This window comes from Citrus sinensis, chromosome 9 (assembly GCF_022201045.2).
Source record: "Citrus sinensis cultivar Valencia sweet orange chromosome 9, DVS_A1.0, whole genome shotgun sequence".
NCBI classification, from domain to species: Eukaryota; Viridiplantae; Streptophyta; class Magnoliopsida; order Sapindales; family Rutaceae; genus Citrus; species Citrus sinensis.
This window is the reverse complement of record NC_068564.1, coordinates 8,733,355-8,754,877: the sequence shown is the minus strand read 5'-3', so window position 1 is coordinate 8,754,877 and position 21,523 is coordinate 8,733,355. Positions and strand designations below refer to the sequence as shown.

General features: G+C 35.5%; 1 protein-coding gene across 1 annotated transcript; it reads left to right on the top strand.

Annotated features, from left to right (window-relative positions):
- The first annotated feature begins 9,424 nt into the window (after window positions 1-9,424).
- LOC102627732 (short integuments 2, mitochondrial) lies at window positions 9,425-20,105 on the top strand. The gene is made up of 8 exons (XM_025093316.2): window positions 9,425-9,758; window positions 9,868-9,972; window positions 10,085-10,162; window positions 10,531-10,672; window positions 10,826-10,896; window positions 11,975-12,071; window positions 18,533-18,747; window positions 19,535-20,105. Exons 1-8 carry the CDS (start codon window positions 9,591-9,593, stop codon window positions 19,784-19,786), a joined length of 1,128 nt encoding a protein of 375 aa, XP_024949084.2. The 5' UTR covers window positions 9,425-9,590; the 3' UTR covers window positions 19,787-20,105.
- The last annotated feature ends 1,418 nt before the right edge of the window (window positions 20,106-21,523 follow it).

Genomic DNA, 21,523 nt, shown 5'->3' with positions numbered 1-21,523 from the left:
AGCAGTGAGTTTAGGTGGAGATAACAATTCTGAAGACTGGGGAAAAATTGGAGATGGTAAGGACGCTTCCCAAAAATTCCCTTCATTAGAACTCTCCCCCTGAAGGGAATTCTGGGCATAGAAAGGGTGAGTTTCAAAAAAGGTAACATCCATAGAAATGAAATATTTGTGCTGTTCAGGAGGATAACACCGATAACCTTTTTGAGTGGCTGAGTAACCTAAAAAAATACACTTATGAGCTCTAGGATCTAGCTTTGTTTGAGCCAAACTATGGATATGGACAAAGGAAGTACAACCAAAGACTTTAAGTGGCAGATCCGTACATACTCGAGTGTGTGGATAATATTGGAGAAACATGTTAAGTGGAGTTTGGTAATTAAGAACCTTAGAAGGCATGCGATTAATTAAGTACGATGCCGTAAGAATAGCATCTCCCCAGAATTGTTTAGGTACATTGGTAGTGAACATAAGAGACCGTGCTACTTCAAGTAGATGACGATTTTTTCTTTCGGAGACACCGTTTTGTTGTGGAGTATAAACACAAGAACTTTGGTGTATAATCCCATGGTGTGAAAGAAATTGACTAAGAGAAGTGTTAAAAAATTCTCTACCATTATCAGTACGTAAAATCTGGATTTTGGCTTGGAATTGTGTTTGGATCATGGAGTGAAAATTTTTAAAGGTTTGTGCTGCGTCAGATTTATCCTTTAATAGATACACCCAACAGATTCGTGTGTGATCATCAATAAAAGTAAGAAACCATTTTATACCCGTAAGGTTTGAGACACGAGAAGGTCCCCATATGTCACTATGAATCATTGCAAAAGGTCTGGAAGGTTTGTATGATTGAGAAGGAAAATAGGAACGCTGATGTTTAGCCAATTGACATACTTCACAATGAATCATAAGAGAATCTTTATTACGAAATAATTCAGGAAACAAATTTCTTAAATATGGAAAACTAGGATGACCTAACCTACGATGCCACAACATTATTTGTTGTTCCCTAGACATAGAAAGAGATCCACAGTCAGCAGTATGAGCTTGTTTATTCACGTTGAAATCCTCAAAATAGTAAAGTCCCCCATGTTCCCTAGCACTGCCAATCCTCCTCCCCGAAATTAGGTCCTGAAATTCACAAGAGGAGTGCGAAAAATGAGCAACACAATTAAGATCTTTAGTGATTTTGCTGACAGAGAGTAGATTGCAAGATCATTTAGGAACATGGAGAACTGATTTGAGAATTATGCTAGGAGTAATCTTTATAGTGCCCATCCCTGCAACAACTGAAAGTGAACCATCAGCTATCCTTACTTTAAAATGATCTGGACCAGGAGCATAAGAAGAGAAAAAATGAATGCAGCCTGTCATGTGATCTGTGGCGCCAGAATCAATGATCCAGGGATCTGGAACCTTGGCAGAAGCATGAAAAACTGTTGGGATCTGGAAAATACCTTTTTGGGCCAGCAAAGAGGACGAATGAATAGGAGTTAAAAGTTTTTGAAGCTGTTCAAGTTGTTCTTTGGTAAATGATGGAATCACACTGCTTACACCTTCCTTTGGAACACTTTGATCAGTGTCAGTTGCAGATTGAAATCCTTTTGGACTTCGCTTATTGCCTCTATTGTCTTTCCAATTTGTTGGTTTACCATGTAGCCTCCAACAACGCTCTTTGGTGTGATTCGGTTTGTGGCAATGATCACACCACAGCTGGCCACCTTTGTTGGAATTATTAGATCCCTGAACAGCCAAAGCAGACGTTTCAGGTGCTGTAAGTGATTTTGGTTCCCTAAGCATGACCCGTTTACGACTCTCTTCTCGTCTGACTTCAGCAAAGATTTCTCGGATGGAAGGTAATGGTTTAGTGCCAAGTATACGACCACGAACATCATCAAGCTCCTTATTAAGACCAGCCAAAAAGTCATAAATTCGATCTTTATCCACCAGTTTTTTGTATCGAGCACCATCATCAATACAACTCCATTCACACTCATTGAATAGATCTAATTCCTGCCAAAGATTCTTCAGAGAGTTAAAATAATGGGTTACATCCATATCACCTTGTTTCAAGTTCCGAGCCATATTCCTCAATTCAAACAGCTGTGATGAATTTTCCAAATCCGAGTAAGTTTCTTTGACAGCTTCCCACAGTTCAGCAGCTGTTTGGTAAAATAAATATGTCTGCCCGATGTTTGGTTCCATTGAGTTAACCAGCCATGCCATAACGATAGAATTTTCAGCATCCCATGTTTGAAATGCAGGATCATTTTCATCTGGCCTTTGCTTTTGGCCAAGGAGATAGCCAAGTTTTCCACGCCCTCGAATTACCATTTGAACAGAACGAGACCATGGGAGAAAGTTCTTTCCGTTGAGTTTGTGGGATGTAATTTGAAGTGATGTATTTTCAGTAATTGCAGTGTGAACAATTGTAGGAGTTGACAGAGAAGGAATCTGAGATGTTTCAGCAGATTCGGAAGAGTCAATACTCCTACTTGTGCCAGTCATGGCTGTTTTTACCATGGTTTCCTTCAACTAATACCTAGCTCTGATACCATGTAACAAAATATATGAAGGAAACAGTAAACACTGCACTTTCGTATCTACTTTATTAATCAAATTACAGGATTATATATAGGCTTAAAGCTAACATAGACTAGGAGTCTTATCTTAGCAAAGTCCTTTATTCTAGGGATAAAAACAAAAAAATAAGTAGATAGAACATATCATGTTAAACTCACCCTTTCTATGCCCAGAATTCCCTTCAGGGGGAGAGTTCTAATGAAGGGAATTTTTGGGAAGCGTCCTTACCATCTCCAATTTTTCCCCAGTCTTCAGAATTGTTATCTCCACCTAAACTCACTGCTGTTCAGCCGTGTCAGTCTCAATCAGATTTGTCTTCATCAGAAACAACTCAAAATTCATCTCAGCCATTGAAGTCTACTGATGATGAAAATTTCAAGACAGGGGGAGAAACACAGCAACAACAAGAGCTACGTGTTTATTCACGACGGAATAATCCGCAAAGAGTTGAGGAATCTGTTCACCGACAGCACTGTCAAGAGACCGAACTGAATGAAGGTATACAGCCTCAAAATACTGTTCTTAAACCTGAAATTGCTGATCTTGATGTTCCTATAGCCTTAAGAAAGGGGATTAGATCTTGTGCTCAATATCCTATTTCTAATTATGTGACCTATGACCGACTGTCACCTTCTCTTCGAGCATTTGTTACTAATCTTTCAGGTGTACAAATTCCAAAGAATATTCAAGAAGCGTTAGAAGACTCGAAGTGGAGACAGGCTGTTATAGAGGAGATGAGTGCTCTAGAACAGATGGGAACATGGGAGCTGGTACAAAAACCAGAAGGAAAGGTTCCAGTGGGTTGTAAATGGGTTTTTACTGTCAAGTATAGGTCTGATGGATCAATAGAGAGGTATAAGGCACGACTAGTAGCAAAGGGATTCACTCAAACATATGGGATTGATTACCAGGAAACATTTGCTCCAGTCGCTAAATTAAATACAATTCGAGTTCTATTATCCTTGGCTGCAAACTTGGATTGGCCACTTCAACAATTAGATGTTAAGAATGCTTTTCTTAACGGAGACTTAGCAGAGGAGGTTTACATGGAGTTGCCACCTGGATTTGATAAGGAAGGAAGAGGACTAGTGTGTAGATTGAAAAAATCACTCTATGGACTGAAACAGTCACCTAGAGCTTGGTTTGACAGATTCTCTAGGGCTATACGACAGCAAGAATACAAACAAGCTCAGACAGACCACACGTTATTTTATAGACATAAGGATGGTAAGATTACTGTTCTTATTGTTTATGTTGATGATATAATATTGACTGGGAATGATATTGTTGAAATAAAGAGATTGAAGAAAATTCTTGCAATAGAATTTGACATAAAGGACCTTGGATCCCTAAGATACTTTCTAGGCATGGAAGTGGCAAGAAATAACACAGGCATATCTGTTTCTCAAAGGAAATATGTTATAGACCTTTTGAAAGAAACAGGAATGATAGGTTGTAAGCCTGTAGACACACCAATGGATGCAAATTTGAAATTAGGAGACTTGAAGGACAGTATTCCTGTTGAGAGAGGGAGATATCAGCGACTTGTTGGGAAACTCATCTATCTTTCCCACACTAGACCTGATATTGCTTTTGCGGTTAGTGTTGTAAGTCAATTCATGCATGCTCCATGCGAGGAACATATGGAAGCTGTTTATCGAATCCTGAGATATCTTAAAGGAACTCCAGGAAAAGGTCTTCTCTTCAAAAAGAATGAGGCAAGAAGTGTTGAAGCCTTCACAGACGCTGATTGGGCTGGTTCAATTAAGGATAGAAGATCTACGTCGGGCTATTGCACATTTGTATGGGGGAACTTAGTAACTTGGAGAAGTAAAAAACAGTCAGTTGTGGCAAGAAGTAGTGCTGAAGCAGAGTTCAGAGCAGTAGCTCAAGGTATCTGTGAGTTGTTATGGCTGAAACTATTATTAGGGGAGCTAAAAATCGCAGATATTCAACCTATGAAACTTTATTGTGACAATAAGGCAGCCATAGATATTTCTCATAATCCAGTACATCATGATAGAACTAAGCATGTTGAGGTTGACCGGCATTTCATCAAGGAGAAGATAGAAGAAGGAGTAATTTCTATGACATATGTGCCTACATCTCAACAAACTGCAGATCTTCTTACTAAAGGATTAGTCAAACCAGTGTTTGAAAAGTTGGTAGACAAGCTGGGAATGTTCAATGTTTTTTGTCCAGCTTGAGGGGGAGTGTGGCAGAATTTGAAAAAAATAGAGTTATCCTTATCTGGTGGTTGTTTTACATGATATGTTCTATCTACTTATTTTTTTGTTTTTATCCCTAGAATAAAGGACTTTGCTAAGATAAGACTCCTAGTCTATGTTAGCTTCAAGCCTATATATAATCCTGTAATTTGATTAATAAAGTAGATACGAAAGTGCAGTGTTTACTGTTTCCTTCCTATATTTTGTTACAAAGTTGGATGTCACAACTTCCAAATTTGTTAAAAGGAATTTAACCGGACTCTGAAATTTGATACTCCATTCAAGGATGTGGGTTCACTTATTTGCATTAATTCCTGCCCACCCCCTTTCCCGTGCTTCTCTTTTCCCTTTATGAACGAGTTCATAGAGATTTTTTTTTTCCTTTTTATTTACAACTATAGTTGGTCTTACGGTAAATTGATTGAGTGTTACTCAGTCGTAATAACAGAAGGTTTTGTCTGCAGATCAATGCGGTGGGGAACAGTTAATGAAATTTTTGAACAAGTTCGTGCAGCTTTTGCTGTAGTTGAGATAATTTTCTTGGTGTTTAATTTTACTTTTTTGTGCTCTTTGACAATTGGCTTCGTCTTTTAAATAATATCAGCTGCTTCGTTCTTGTGACGAAACGGATTATATAATATTTGTACATTATTATTACTTGATTATATCACAATATTTTAGGCCAGATCTATTCACTCATCTCCATGCTTATGTTTCTGTTAAGATGACGTGGATTAATTGGATAACGACAGTTTTCGCAAGGACTGGATATTCTTGGCACCAAATCTGTGGAGGCATAGTTACCATGCCAGAGGGTAACAATTTCTTTAACTCTGTTCAAGCACTTTGTTCAGAAAATATAAACAGTGACTGTTCTAGTTCAGCCTTTTCTTTTCTCTTGGTGAATAAAAGGAAAAGAGCTGTATCATTCACTCAATGATTGAATTTTCAATTATCTTTTTTTTTTGTTTTTTGTAATTCTGTTTTCGGTCAGTTAGTGTGCAATTTGTGTTGATGCTTTCATCTGCAACGAACGATCAGTAGAAGAGAGTTTTGTAACATCAGCTAATACTGAGATCCTGAAACTAATTTCTTTTGATTCAATCAGGATCTTATTCAACTTACTTTGCTAGAAGTGTTTTAAAATGTTATGAAATGATTGTCCGCGGACATTGAAACCTGCGGCTTTGCAAGTGTGGTTGCTTTACACTCCGTGTTTCAATAATAATAGGGCAAGGACACATGAGCAGGCACCCCATGTAACAGATAGATCATGGATCTTATAAAATAGCTTCACTAAGAATAGCACCAATCCATTGCCATTCAATGGATCTTAGGAGGAATCATGCGTATAAGAAATACCAAAAACTGAAGGGTAAGCCTCTTTTCAGTTTTGAACATCAGGTATTCTCCCCAGTGTTTACTGTCATCGGAACTCAAAGAACCCAGAATCATGATTAGGCCTAACGGCCATGTCTATTGAAAAAACTCAAATGCAACTGCATACAGTGAGAATAATCTTCTTCTATTTCCAGTTCTTTGCTATTATCAATAATAGTAAGCCAAAAACCTGTTTTGCAACCTAAAATCCGTTACTAAGGAGGTTTATAACATCAAATAATAAAATCTTAGTTCAATTCTTTTCCTCTTTGGTCAAATGTGATTAATCATTAGATTATTGGAAGAAGCGGATCTTGGTTGCCCATGATTCACATTAAGTCCATTAAATAATGTGAAAATATAAGGATAAATGATCGTTTAGTCTGTATTTTTAGTTAATTGTTTGTTCAGTTTTAATATTTACTAAAATGCCTCGAGACACCCATTGCTTTCAAATAGGCCTCAACAATTTTTTTGAGATATTAATGAGAAGAAAAAAATATTAATTTATTAAATTAACCTTAAAAATATTATAAAAATTACTTTTGGAATTAACTTGGTAAATTAAGTTTTTGTTGCAAGATATTAAACATTATTTTAAATTAGTCAATATTAATTTATTTATAAATAATTGTTAGTAAGATTATTGCACATATACAAAAAATACTAGTTCTTCTATACTGAATTTTTTTTAGTTAATTTGCTAATTGACTTTTTTAGAGATAGATTAATTAATATAAAAAATATTGTTGCAAGGCCATTATTGTAAAAGTAAAGAAAAGGAAGCACAAAAATGTAACATAATCAGCTATACGGTGTCTTGATACAATTTTTTAAAATACAAGGAATAAATAAATACTTAAATTAAAATATAAAAACTAAACTAGCATTCACTCAAAAGACAAAATTTACATATCGAATGCAACTAAAAGCTTCATTACACTGCACTACATTCAAAAGATGTCTGATCAATGAAAGGTACATGAAATAAACCTACGAGAAATAGAGTCCAGCTATGTTACCACTGTTGTAACATACCACATTCTTTTGTCTTTTCCTAATCCACCGTTAGATTTAACTCAAAATGAGTGCAATGGCTAAGATGTTTCTGTTGGGTTATTAACCTTATACTCCCTAATGTTTGCTACAAAATCACAAAAGTGTCAAAGTTTAAAATATTGACACATAAATCCATAAATTTACAATTTATTAGTCAATAATATTAAAACATTTTAATTATAATAAAAATATAATTAAATAATGTATTACTTAATTATATTATAACATTTAGTAAGTAAAAATTGATTATTATTTAATAAGCTAATATTACTAATAATAAATGCTTAAATATTATATAAAAATAAAATTAAAACATTATATTACATTATTTAATTATACTATAGTAATTAATATATAAAATTGATTATTATTTAAAAATTTAATATAACTAATAATAAATACTTAAATAATATATAAAAATAACAATATAATATAATATAATATTATTTAATTATATTATAATAATTAGTATATAAAAATTAGTTATTTTTAAATATTTAATATAACAAATAATAAATACTTATATATTAATAAAGTTTAATCATATTAATTTAAAATTAATAGTAATCTAAATAATGATATAAAATATTATTACATATATTACAATTCATATTGCACCAAATATGATATTATATTACAGTTTAATACACCTTAATGACACACACTGTAATACAATGCAACTAATGCAATACAATATATTGTGTTAAATGACCTAGTTAATTTTATCGATAAATTGATTTATTCTTATATTTGAATTAATATATTTAAATTAATAATCTTTCTTATTAATTAATTAATTAATTTAATATATAGTAAATGTATTAATTACAAACCATATTTTATGATAAATATGAGTATGAGTTTGATCTCTTATTCCTAATTTGTAGTTCATATTTTTTCATAATACTTATTCAATATACAATAAATAATTTCAATATGCAATAAACACATATTAATTTACTAATTAATAATTTTTTATTATTTAATAAGAAGGTATCAAAAAGTGAGAGGGGGTGGCAACTTGCTCATCATTTATTCTTACATCTATGAGCTTGATGAATAAGTTTAGAAGCTTTTAATAATAATTTGGAGGCAAAACCATTTTATGCTCCACCCTTATTTGAGAATCTTTTTCACATCTCATGTCCAATAATTTTGAGTTAGTGATAGAATTTAGTTGCTAATTGCTAGAGATATAGAACAGAAACTAGTGAGTTCAATCAATTTTTTATATCATTTTAATTAATTTATTTAGTACAAATAAAAAATTAGTTTTATCAAGGATATATTTAACATTTAGGTAAGTGCATGGAGTAAATTTTCTTTTTAAAACTTTGATGATGGGTGTGTGAATTAATAATTAAAAAATACACTCATCTTTTGATTTAAGTTTAAAAAATTCAAAATAAGTAGGATTAATGAGTCAAAATTTATGATTATCTGATTGCTTTCTAATTTTAGAATAAAATAGGGATTGTAGTGTAATTAACCCAAAAGGATAAAAAAGTGTGGTATGTTACCACTGTGTTAACATAGCAGGATCTCGAGAAATATTGTTTAGACCTTATTGCAATTAAACACTGTTCATATTTTGTCTTATATTATTCAATATATTACAATAAATTTAAATTTATTAAATATTAATTTTATATTTTATTGAAATAAAAATTAAATATAAATATAAAATTATTAAAAAAACTTAAATATTTAATAAGTAAATGATAATACATTATTTTACTTTAAATATGTAAAAAGTATTTTCATTTTATTTAATAATTCATTATTTACTGATATAGTACATTTAAATATAATCTTAAATTGAGCAATTATATTCACTATTAATAAATAAAAATAATTATATTATATTATATAATTATATAATATTATATTCTTACAATGTAGTTTTAAATTATACTATATTTTAATAATTAATATATAAAAATAAGCAATATAATAAAATCATAACAACAATATAATAATATAATGTTATACTATTTTATAATAGTATATTATTAAATCATTTTTATATTATAAAAATTAATATATAAAATAATTATTTAATAATTATTTTAAAATTTAAATAAATTTTAAGTATTACTAATTTAATTTAATATTAGTACAATATAATATTATTTTATATAAAATAATCCACACTGTGCCAAAAATACAGTGCGGGGCAAACGCACTCATTGTTCATAATTGGGGGTAAATTTTTAATTTCTTTATCTCTCCCTCAAAGGTTTTGGGCTATGCTAACACCGCTCTTGAGTTGAGTTGAGTTGAGTTGAGTTCATATATTTGCTTCTGTAATCTCTGTTTGCTAGTGTTAGTGAGAAAGGAGAGATGGGTTTGAAGCGAATAATAAAGAAGGGTTTGGGATTAGGAGAAATGGGATTCACCAAAGGTGGCGGTAACATCAACTGGTTCCCCGGCCACATGGCTGCCGCCACCCGCGCCATCAAACACCGCCTCAAGATCTCCGACCTCGTCATCGAAGTCCGTGACTCTCGGGTCCGTGCCCATCAACTTTTTATTCTTTATATGTATTTTATTTATTTATTTTTTATAATCTCTTATTTTACATTGTTGTGTTTTTTTTTTTTTTTTTTCCCATAAACAGATTCCTCTGTCTTCTGCCCACCCTGGCCTGCAGCCACAGCTCTCCGCTAAACGCCGTGTCATTGCTTTAAACAAGAAAGATTTGGCCAATCCCAACATTTTGAATGTAGTTAGCCTCCTTTGCTGCTTCTTGTTTAATGTTTTGGATTCAATTGCATTGAATATGAATATTATCTTGATTATGTGTATATGATCTTTTTTTTTTTTAATTCTTGTAGAAATGGGTTCGTCATTTTGATTCGTGCAAGCAAGATTGTATAGCGATAAACGCACATAGTAGGAGTTCTGTTCAAAAGGTTAGTTACTATCTTAGTGTATGATTCCACTTTATTTTAAAGTATTATGCTTTACAAATTATTGGTAGTTTAAGCTACCAAATTGAAAAAAGCATATAACTTGCTACTTGAAGCTTTAAAAGCGACTTGGACCGTTATACTATGAGAGAGTGGAATAGAGAGATTTTTGGTTAAACTTTTTTATTTCAATTTAACTATACACATGCTAATTAAATGGTGCAAAGTTTCTTTATAAGTAAAAATATAGCATGGTAGAGGTTGGAGATGTGATAGTCAGTATGGTAGCATTTATACTCGATGCTTCTCGGCTTTATTTGGTTCACTTTCATGCCTGCTGATAATGTTTCTTCCTGGTTCATGTAATGAAGCTTCTTGAACTTGTGGAGTTGAAACTAAAGGAAGTGATTTCAAGGGAGCCCACTCTCCTTGTAATGGTTGTGGGTGTTCCTAACGTCGGGAAATCGGCTTTAATCAACTCAATTCATCAAATTGCATTGTCTCGTTTTCCTGGTAAGATGTTATTAAGTTTTCTGTTAATTCAATATGATGTTATGTTCTGCGAATTGTGATGGGTCTGAGTTTGGAATTCAATTTTGTTAATAAGCATGTTTGTCCGGAAAGTCATGCCTATTGAGCAATAACAGTTTGGAATGTTTTACATAGTGCAGGAGAAAACTAAGCGAGCTACGGTTGGACCATTGCCTGGTGTCACTCAAGATATTGCAGGATTCAAGGTCTGGTCTCCCTCTCTTTTTCGTTTTGAGTTTCTTGGGCATCATGCCATGAAGTTATTTGTACCGTCTCATCCTGCCACTCTCCATTCCTTCTTTCCTCTCTCTTTCTCTTATCATGCTTGCGTGCAAACACATGCCTATTTCTCTTTGAACTAGCTGGAACTTTGGTGAAGTAGTAACTTTGTCACAGCATTCATCTTCCCATGGTGTGGAATTACAATTTGAACCAAAAACTTAAGCCCTGACACATTCCATCATGTTCAAGGCATGCTGATTAAATGAAAAACAATCAATTAGAGGCACAGAAACACAATTTAAATTTTTTGGTGTTTTGGGGGTGAGGCGCCAGGGCAAAACTAGGCAGGAGTCTGGCTGCATCCGGTATATGAGAACTGAACTTTCAATCGGCTTGTTGTCTTATGCCTATATACCTGCTGACTAACACAGCCCAAACGGGGTGGTGTGTGGGGGTTTGGGGAGAGTGGTATTGAGGGAGATGGATTCAAACACTAGACCACTTGTTTTGAACTACCTCTCATATCATGTTAAGTTAACACTTGGGTCAAACGTTTAAGCTAGTATATATGGCCCGTTTTTATTTTTATTTCATTTTTCATATTATAATTATTATCAGCAGCTAGATTTTGAGGCTTTTTATGTGAGTTGGTGTAGACATCTTTCCATGTGGCCTTTAATTAAAGAGTGTTTTCTTTCTTTTCTTTTCTTTTTTAATATATTTTTTAATTTAAAAAAAAACAGCAAAAGAAGTGTTGTGTACCTTTTCTCAGATCGTTGCTCCTGGACTCCTTATGTCAGACATGTTTCTGGTATAGATGTAGCTGTAAAAAAGGGCAAGTTCTTACAATTTTCTTTTCTTTGTTTCTTAGATTTGAATTTGAACTATTTTCCCTTCCTGGTATGTATCTTTCTCCATAGTCTTCCTATCTTATTATAAGGCCAATAAAAAATCTGGTTAGTTTCAAGAAGGGGAAAAATAAAAATTTCTCTCTGGCTTTATGCTGGTGATCAATGTCTTGCATTTTTGTGTATTAATGTTGTCTTATTCAATTTAATACAGATTGCTCATCGGCCTAGCATATATGTTCTAGACACGCCAGGTGTATTGGTTCCAAGTATCCCAGATATCGAAACAGGGTTGAAACTGGCTCTTTCAGGTTGAAACCTCTTTCAAAACCACATTTTTCTTTAATTTTTTTCATATTATTATATTCTTTTTAATGCCATCTGGTTTACTTGTCGTATATATCAATATCAGAGCATGTATTAGTTTTTCAACAATTCTGCTGAAATTAATATTACTTCACTACCTTGTAGCAACTATTGAAATGCTTTTGACTTTATTTATGCCTTTTTTTTTCCCTGCAATGGAGAACATAATTTGGCAAGTTGCTGCAGAAAATATACGAAATGATATGTTTTTATTCATGTATGTTGAGGCTTTGTTTTTCCGTGGGTGTTTCATTTCAAATTAGATCCTGATAAGCCCAGAACTGAAATGGTTAAATAAACAACCCAGTTGAGAGCAGAGTGTTGTTGGAAGTAGGAAAACTTGTATTTATCAACAGAAATAAACCCAAAACACCCAAGCATTCGAGAGGCTTGGTATCTCTCCCAAAATGAGCAAGCTCACTACAAAATAATTCTCTGGATCCCCCCCCCCCCAAAAAACCAGCTCCTCCCATATAACCTCCTCACTTCTACACCAAAATAGAATAACAGAAAAACTCTAACAAATTATCAAAACCGAAAACCATCAACTTATTACTAACAGAAATGCATAACAAACTCCTCTCTCTATACTACTTAATGCCACGTCAGCCACGATGGGTATTTCTAGAATTACCCTTGCGCCTTGCATATGTGAAACGCACTTGTGGCCTAACATTACCATCCGCCCAAACTTTCACCTTGTCCTCAAGGTGGAAATCGGGAAATTGTTGTTGGATCAGATGAAAATCCTCCCAAGTTGCCTCAAACTCAGGCAAGGATTTCCATTTGAGCAGCACCTCCACTTCACTGGATTGACCATTAATCTTAGGACGAACTCCCAACAATTTTTCAGGTTCCACCACGAGTTCAAGCTCAGGAGTCAACTGTGGGGGGATAGTGGGGGAAAAGGATGACACACCAAGTGCTGCCCTCAATTGCGAAACATGAAAGACAGGGTGGAGTTTTGCTGTTTGAGGCAGTTCTAGTTTGTATGCCACCTTCCCGATACGCTGAAGAACCTTAAATGGACCGTAGTAACGTGCAGCTAATTTCTCAAACTTACGTTGAGCGAGGGAGCGCTGCCAGTAAGGTCTTAGTTTCAGAAATACCAAATCACCTGCATTGAAATCTACATGATGGCGCTTTTGATCAGCTTGCAACTTCATCCGCTGCTGGGCACGAAGCAACTGCATCCTCAGATCGTCCAGTATGGCATCACGATCCTCCATTAACTGTTCCACCAAAGATACCGAAGCAGCTCCTTGCTCAAACCGAATAAGAGGGGGTGGATCCCTTCCATAGAGAGCACGAAATGGAGTACAACGTGTAGAAGAGTGGAAGGAAGTATTATACCAATACTCAGCCCATGCCAACCAGCGAGCCCAACTTCGAGGTTTTCCAGAAGCAAAGCAGCGTAGATATGTTTCCAGACAACGATTGACAACTTCTGTTTGTCCATCAGATTGTGGATGATAGGCAGTGCTTCTTTTGAGAGTAGTTCCCTGTAGCTTGAACAATTCACTCCAAAAATGGCTCAAGAATATCCTATCTCGGTCAGAGATAATTGACTGTGGTATTCCATGAAGCCTAACAATTTCACGAACAAAGACTCCAGCAACCGAAACAGCAGAAAAAGGATGTTTCAATCCTATAAAGTGAGCATACTTACTCAGCCTGTCTACCACTACTAAGATGGCATCCCACCCTTCAGAACGAGGCAGCCCCTCAATAAAATCAAGTGTGACTTCCTCCCAAACCTGGGCTGGTAGTGGAATAGGTTGAAGTAACCCCGCGGGAGTAGTGGCCAAGTACTTATTCTGCTGGCAGGTGGTGCATTCCCGTACAAATCTGGTGACATCCTTGCGCATACCTATCCAATACAATTCTGCTGCTAAGCGTAGGTAAGTTTTTGTTTCTCCCGAATGTCCCCCAATCGGAGTGGTGTGAAACTCTCCTATGAGAGCAGAAAGAAGTTTAGAAGTCTGAGAAATAACCAGCCGACTCTTGTAGAACAATACTCCATGCTCAACTGAGAACCCCACATGAGATTGTGTACCCGAAGTTATGTCTTCCCTTAGTTTCTTCAGAAATGTATCCTCTGCCAACTCAACCTTTAAGGAATCCCAATGTTGCCACTGAGGAATCGCCAAGGCTGAACACTCTGCTGGTTCTGTTAAGCGTGAGAGTGCATCCGCTACTCGATTACTTGCCCCACTACAATATTGAATATCGAAATCATATCCCATGATTTTGGTGATCCATTTTTGATATTCAACTCCAACAATCCTCTGCTCCAAAAGGAATTTTAAGCTTTGTTGGTCTGTTCGCACAATGAATCGCCTTCCCAGCAAGTACGGCTGCCATTTCAGGATTGCAAACACTATGGCCATTAGTTCTTTCTCATATATGGACTTAAGGCGAGCCCGGGGCCCCAAAACTTGGCTGTAGTAAGCTACTGGTTGTTGCCCCTGTAGTAGAACAGCCCCTAACCCAAAACCAGATGCATCAGTCTCAACAATAAATGGCTTTGTGAAATCAGGCATTGCCAACACAGGGATTGAAGACATCGCTTGTTTGAGTTCTTCAAATGCCGCTGCAGCTTCTGAACTCCACCCAAACCTATCTTTCTTGAGCTGATCAGTCAAAGGCGATGCGATTCTAGCATACCCAGCCACAAACTTTCTATAATACCCCGTCAATCCCAGAAATCCCCTTAATGCTTTCAGATTAGTGGGCGTCGGCCACGAGTTCATGGCCTGGATCTTACTTGGATCCGCTGCCACCCCTTGTCCAGAGATGATATGGCCTAAGTATGCCACTTGAGTCCTTCCAAACTCACATTTTTTTCGGTTGGCATAAAGGCTGTTGGCCTGCAATATTCCCAAGACGAGAGCCAAGTGCTGCTGATGGGATTCCATTGAAGGGCTGTAAATTAGAATGTCATCGAAGAACACTAGCACAAACTTCTGAAGATAAGGCCGGAAGACATCATTCATCAAGGATTGGAAAGTCGCCGGGGCATTCGTTAGTCCGAAAGGCATGACGAGGAACTCGTAGTGGCCATCATGCGTTCGAAAAGCAGTCTTATGGACATCTTGACTACTGACTCTGATTTGATGGTAGCCCGACTTTAAATCTAGCTTGGAAAAAATTCTGGCACCATGTAACTCATCTAGGAGTTCGTCAATGACAGGGATGGGATACTTATCTGGTACCGTCGCTTTGTTGAGAGCCCTGTAATCCACACAAAAACGCCACGATCCGTCTTTCTTCTTAACCAACAAAACTGGGCTCGAGAATGGACTATTGCTGACTTGGATTATTCCCGCATCTAACATCTCCTGAATCAGTCTTTCAATCTCATCTTTCTGGGCATGAGGATAGCGGTATGGTCGGACACTAACAGGTTGACTGCCATCTTTGAGCAAAATGGAATGCTCATGTCCCCTGGTAGGTGGTAAGCCCATGAGCATGTTAAAAACCAATTCGTATTCTGCTAGGACTTGGTTTAGATCCGTTGGCACCTCAGGGCTCACTTCGCACAAACCTTCAAATTGATTACATTCCACCAGAATTCCAGCTCCCTCGTGTTTAATGGTGCGCATCATTGCCTTCAATGAAACCAAATTTTTGCCAAGGGAAAGATCCCCTCGTAGAGTAACAGATTCATTTCCGACCATGAACTTCATCACCTGTGTCTTCCAATTTGTGTGTGTCATCCCCAAAGTTTCAAGCCACTGTACTCCTAATATAACATCCGAGCTCCCCAACCCAAGCGGCAAGAATTCCTCTACAATATCTATTCCCTGTAGATGAATAGTCACTCCCCGACATAAACCTTCTCCCTTTACAGCCGCTTCAGTACCCATGGTCACCCCATAAGCCCCAGTTTTAACAATGGGTATCTGCATCTTACTAACCAAATCTAGAGAAATAAAATTGTGGGTTGCACCTGAATCAATCAGTACCACCACCTCTTGCTCCCCGATAGTCCCTTTAAGCTTCATCGTCTTTGGTGTAGTCAGACCAACCACCGAGTTAAGGGAGACCTCTACCACTTGATTAATTTCGGCCGTTTCCAGTTCGGGATCGACTTCACCCGAACCTTCTTCCTCTTCCTGCTCTGCTTCGTCCATGTCGTAGGTGAGAAGGACAGTCAATTCTTTCTTCTTGCAGCGATGCCCAGGTGCCCACTTTTCATCACATCGATAACAGAGTCCCTTCTCTCTTTTCTTCTGTAATTCTGAATCGGACAACCGCCTAATCTCTCCCGAAAATTGAGCCGTGTTGTGAGTTGCCCCAATCGAAGGTCGCGAAGCTTCAGAATGGAGGTTCACACCTTGTGTTGACCCTCCTACTCGATGAAACCCACTGTCTGCTTTGTGGGTCTTGGTCACCCATAGTTTCTCCTCAATCTTTTGGGCTAAGTCCATGGCCCGGCCCAAATTACTGGGTTCCATGATCCGAACCTCGACCCGGATTTCAGGCTTCAATCCGTTGATAAAATTTCCCAGAGCTAGTTCGTCTGTAATGTTCTCCAACGGCGCCGACAGTTCGATGAATTTTCGGCGGTATTCTCGCACACTGCTACCTTGAGTAAGGGCTAGCCATTGTTCATAGAGGGAACCCGCTTGGATTACTCGGAATTGTTTCAAGATTAGGACCCTCATCTCTTCCCAAACCGCTATGGATCTCTTCCTATTCTCCCATTGATACCACAACAGAGCATCTCCCTCGAAAGCTATTATTGCCGCCTCAAGTTTTTTCTTCATTGGATAATCGATTTACGGAAAAATATCGTTCAGCCTTCAGAATCCAGCCATCCGGATTTGAGCCATCGAACAGTGGCATTTCAAGTTTCCGGAATCGGAAATCATGGCGAGTTCCGCCTGAGCTCGACCCACCGCCGAAGTTGGGACTGAGCATCTTTTCCCCTTTATACGAGTTCGAACCTCCCGTATCCTCCTGAAGTTTGATGAACTGTTCGAATCGTTTGTTCATCGTCTGTATTTCATCCTTCAACGATCCCATTTCCCGTTGAAACTCCTCCTGCGCAGCAACCATTGCCTCCTCCATGGAATCCATTCGTTGAGCAACATTTTTGCCAGTCATTTTCAAGGTACGTGAATGCTCTGATACCAATTTGATAAGCCCAGAATTGAAATGGTTAAATAAACAACCCAGTAGAGAGCAGAGTGTTGTTGGAAGTAGGAAAACTTGTATTTATCAACAGAAATAAACCCAAAACACCCAAGCATTCGAGAGGCTTGGTATCTCTCCCAAAATGAGCAAGCTCACTACAAAATAATTCTCTGGATCCCCCCCCCAAAAAACTAGCTCCTCCCATATAACCTCCTCACTTCTACGCCAAAATAGAATAACAGAAAAACTCTAACAAATTATCAAAACCGAAAACCATCAACTTATTACTAACAGAAATGCATAACAAACTCCTCTCTCTATACTACTTAATGCCACGTCAGCCACGATGGGTATTTCCAGAATTACCCTTGCGCCTTGCATATGTGAAACGCACTTGTGGCCTAACAGATCCATGACTTTCTTTTGCTGGGATTCTGTTAACGAGGTGTATTTTGTTATAATTAAATATCTTAATCTATAGGATTGACCAATTGGGGTCTCTTATCCTACCAATGTTTTGTACTCATAAGCAAGTGCTACCTTCATGATCTCTGTATAAGTATCTTATGAAAACTTGAGGCATTTGTCCCTCATACTTTCACCAATTTATATGGATTGTGAATAGAGTTGTGTTTCTATTGTGAAAATAGCATGTGGATGTCTCCTTAAACTTGGAATAAACTGTCTAGTGGCTGTTGGGCTTCATTTTCATAATTTTATTTTTATATTTTGAAATCATAAAGGCTTTAGAAAACAATTTTGGTATGTACTTCAAAAAATGCGTCTTGTTGGGGGAAGGGCGGGGGGGGGGGGGGGGGGGAACTCCAAGTTTACGTTAAAGTTGGGATTATAACTTATATTTTGGGAAACAAACTTAGCTTTTCCATGAGAACAGCTGTTGTACTCATTTTAATAAAAATACTGAAACATATTTCTATTGTTTTTAGTTTTAGAAAACTATTTTTATAGAGCATATCAAACAAGCTCTCCAATCTCAGATAAACCAAATTCAAACCTATGTGATTTTTTTTTTAAAGTACTATTTTGAGAACGATACCAAACACACCCACCATATTTTTGCTAAAACTTTTCTTGGAAATTAGTTTATTTGCGTACTATGTTTCTAGTTATGATTTGGTGTGGTGGCATCTGAGAATCTTGTCACCACACACATGCACAATCTCGCACATCAAGCCACATCATATTAGTTGTCTGTATCTTGCTTTTCCTGTAAAATAATTTGTGTACTATAATGGATTTGCAGGTTCTATTAAAGATTCAGTTGTGGGTGAGGAGCGCATTGCTCAATACTTGCTCGCAGTTCTAAATACCCGAGGCACTCCCCTTCACTGGAGGCACCTGAATAACAGAACAGAAGTGAGTCAGAGTGAAACTGAGATCAAGCATGAGTATAATCTTAAAGATCTTCGCCCAAAGAGGAGGAAACCACCTAATGCATCTGATGTGACGTACATTGAGGTAATGAAGGTCTGCTCCTATAATGTGGGATGATCAAAGCCATCACAAACTGTTTTTTGCTGAAAATTATCCTCCCTAATGTTTTCTTGGTCCGTAAGAATTGTGCCTTTATTTCCTAAAAGTCATTTTTGTTCACTTTTCCATTATCTGTATTAGTCTTTTACTATAAAAAAGGTGATCCTCAAGGTATTTCACCATCTAATAAAGAGAAACGTGGTACTATAGACCACGAGGTTTGTAGAAATCACCCTTATAAAATTGTCCCATTTTATCCATTGGAGATTGTAGATTGGACTGTGCTAGGAATCCAGCACCGCAGAGTCGTGCGAAGCCATTGTAAGGCTTCAGGCGGGTCTGTTATATGTGATCATGACCGTAGAGAAAATGCATGAAACTCAACAAAACTCATCAAATTGGAGATTGTTTGTAATTCATCTTAACTTTCTCTGTCATCAATCAAGTTTAGAAATTTTAGAAAATTATTATCAATTATGTTTAATGAATGAAAATTCAAAGAATATGTTTCTTTCAATTTCTGAATATTTCTTTTTTATGTATTGATTAGTGTTAATTTCGAAGAGTAGACCTCTCTAACTTCAATAAAGAGATTGTAAAATTTACCATGAAGAGAACCCTCAAGAATTTTGTGTGAAGGGTTGTGTTTCGAATTGGTATTTGTGAACAATGTAAATTTTAGCTGTGTGGTAGTCCTGAGCACTCTTTTTGTTTTGTAATTATTTTTATATCCTTGGTTATTCCTGACCTTCCACCACCTGTTCACTTCCAGGATCTTGTGACAGGAGTCCAACGTGCACTACATGTATCTCTGTCCGAATTCGATGGTAATGTGGAAGATGAGAATGACTTGGAAAGCTTAATTGAACAGCAGTTTGAAGTGCTGCAGAGGGCCTTGAAGATACCTCACAAAGCATCAGAGGCTCGGTTAATGGTATCAAAAAAGTTTCTTACTTTATTTAGGACTGGTAAACTCGGTCCTTTCATTCTTGATGATGTCCCTGATGCCAACTCTGGCTTTTGAATTTGTCTTGGGGACCTTTGCTAAAGATTTTAAGATCAACCTGATAGCTAGGTTCCAAGTCCAATCTTCCGTAATCTCTATCAAATGCCAGCCTTGTATACTAGTCATGTCCCATAACATAGGCATATAGGCAGCACATTCACATTTATTTATTTAGGTTAGCATTTATCAATTTAGGGTTTTCCCTTCATTCAAAACTATGATTTTTGTATGCATTTAGATCACATAACTGAGTCTACATGCAAATATGCAAGAATCTCTACAACCTATACTTCAGGTAGATAGCTTAACACAATTGATTACCTTAATTATCCTCCAACATCTTTTAATATGCATGATTGTACGGAAACCCATTTGCTTTATCGAATGTACTTCGCACCAATCAAAATCATAATATACATGAATGTTCTTATCCTTTACAAAGGTTAGGCTCTGTTTGGTACCAAAGTGACGTAGTTTTCAAGTAACAATAGTTGAGAAAAAACAACAATAATTATATATGAAATGAAAGTTGACCACGTATGGTAAATATAATTTCAAATAATAATTTTGATAAAAATGATAAAGATATTATTAGTTTTTATTAAATTATTATGAGATTAAATCAACTTAACTTTTAAATTACAGTAATTAGTATTTATCAATCACTTTAAGGTGGAGCATTGCAAACTTTAGTTAGTCTAATATGAAAGGCTTCCAATCTACTTGGTATGTCTCAAGTCATACATATTAGGTTTCAAGTGTCAAAAAACTCTGATCGTGTGTTTACTTATTGGGAATGAACATAGAAATTAAAGAATAAGAATAAATGATAATGTTTATTTGTTTAAATGAGAGGTGGAACGAGAATAAAGTGGCGGGTTCCATCTAAAATAAAAAATGATTACTAAAGTTTTCATTTCCATGAGGAAGGTGAGAATGAGAATCACATTCTCTTATATATTACTCTCATTTAAATTTTGAAATTTTGATTTTATCATTTCTTATTATTATTCATATTATTATTATTATCAACAATAATTTTTTCATAATAATAATAGTAGTAGTAAATTGTTATTGTTAGTATTAATTATAGTTATTAATCATTATAATTAATACTTATTATTATTATTAGGAAGGAGAATTATCATTGCATCACTTTTCTTTTGCCTTATATTCATCCAATCACTACAAATTTCTAACATGTTCTCTGCACTACTTTTCTTTTTAAATTTGTATCAGTTAGCTACTTTTGCACTAACGTTGTTAAATAATTTAAACGAAATGATAATTTTATCCTTAAAAAAGACCATTTTGTCTTATAAAAGTTTTGAAAATTAAAAAATTATAATTAATAAAATATCCCTAAATTTAATAAAAAATAAATTCGAAATAGAGGTGCTCAGCTGATTTTTATTAAATTTGGATTTTGTACAATTTTAATAATTATTTTTATTAATAATTTATAATTTTGCAAAATTTTAATAAAAATAATTGAATTTATGTATTAAAAAATTATAATTTTTCAAAATTTTATTAAAATAATTGAATTTATTTATTAAAAAATCCCAAAATTTTAATAATTTAGAGATTTTTATTAAATCCCAAAATTTTGTAATTACTTTTATAATTATAAATTTTTATTAAAAATAAAAATTCTAATTTTGAGATTTATTTCTTTATTAAATTGAGGGGTATATCTATAATTATAATTTTTTATTTTTAAAGTTTTTATAAAAGAATTTTTTTAAAATTTAT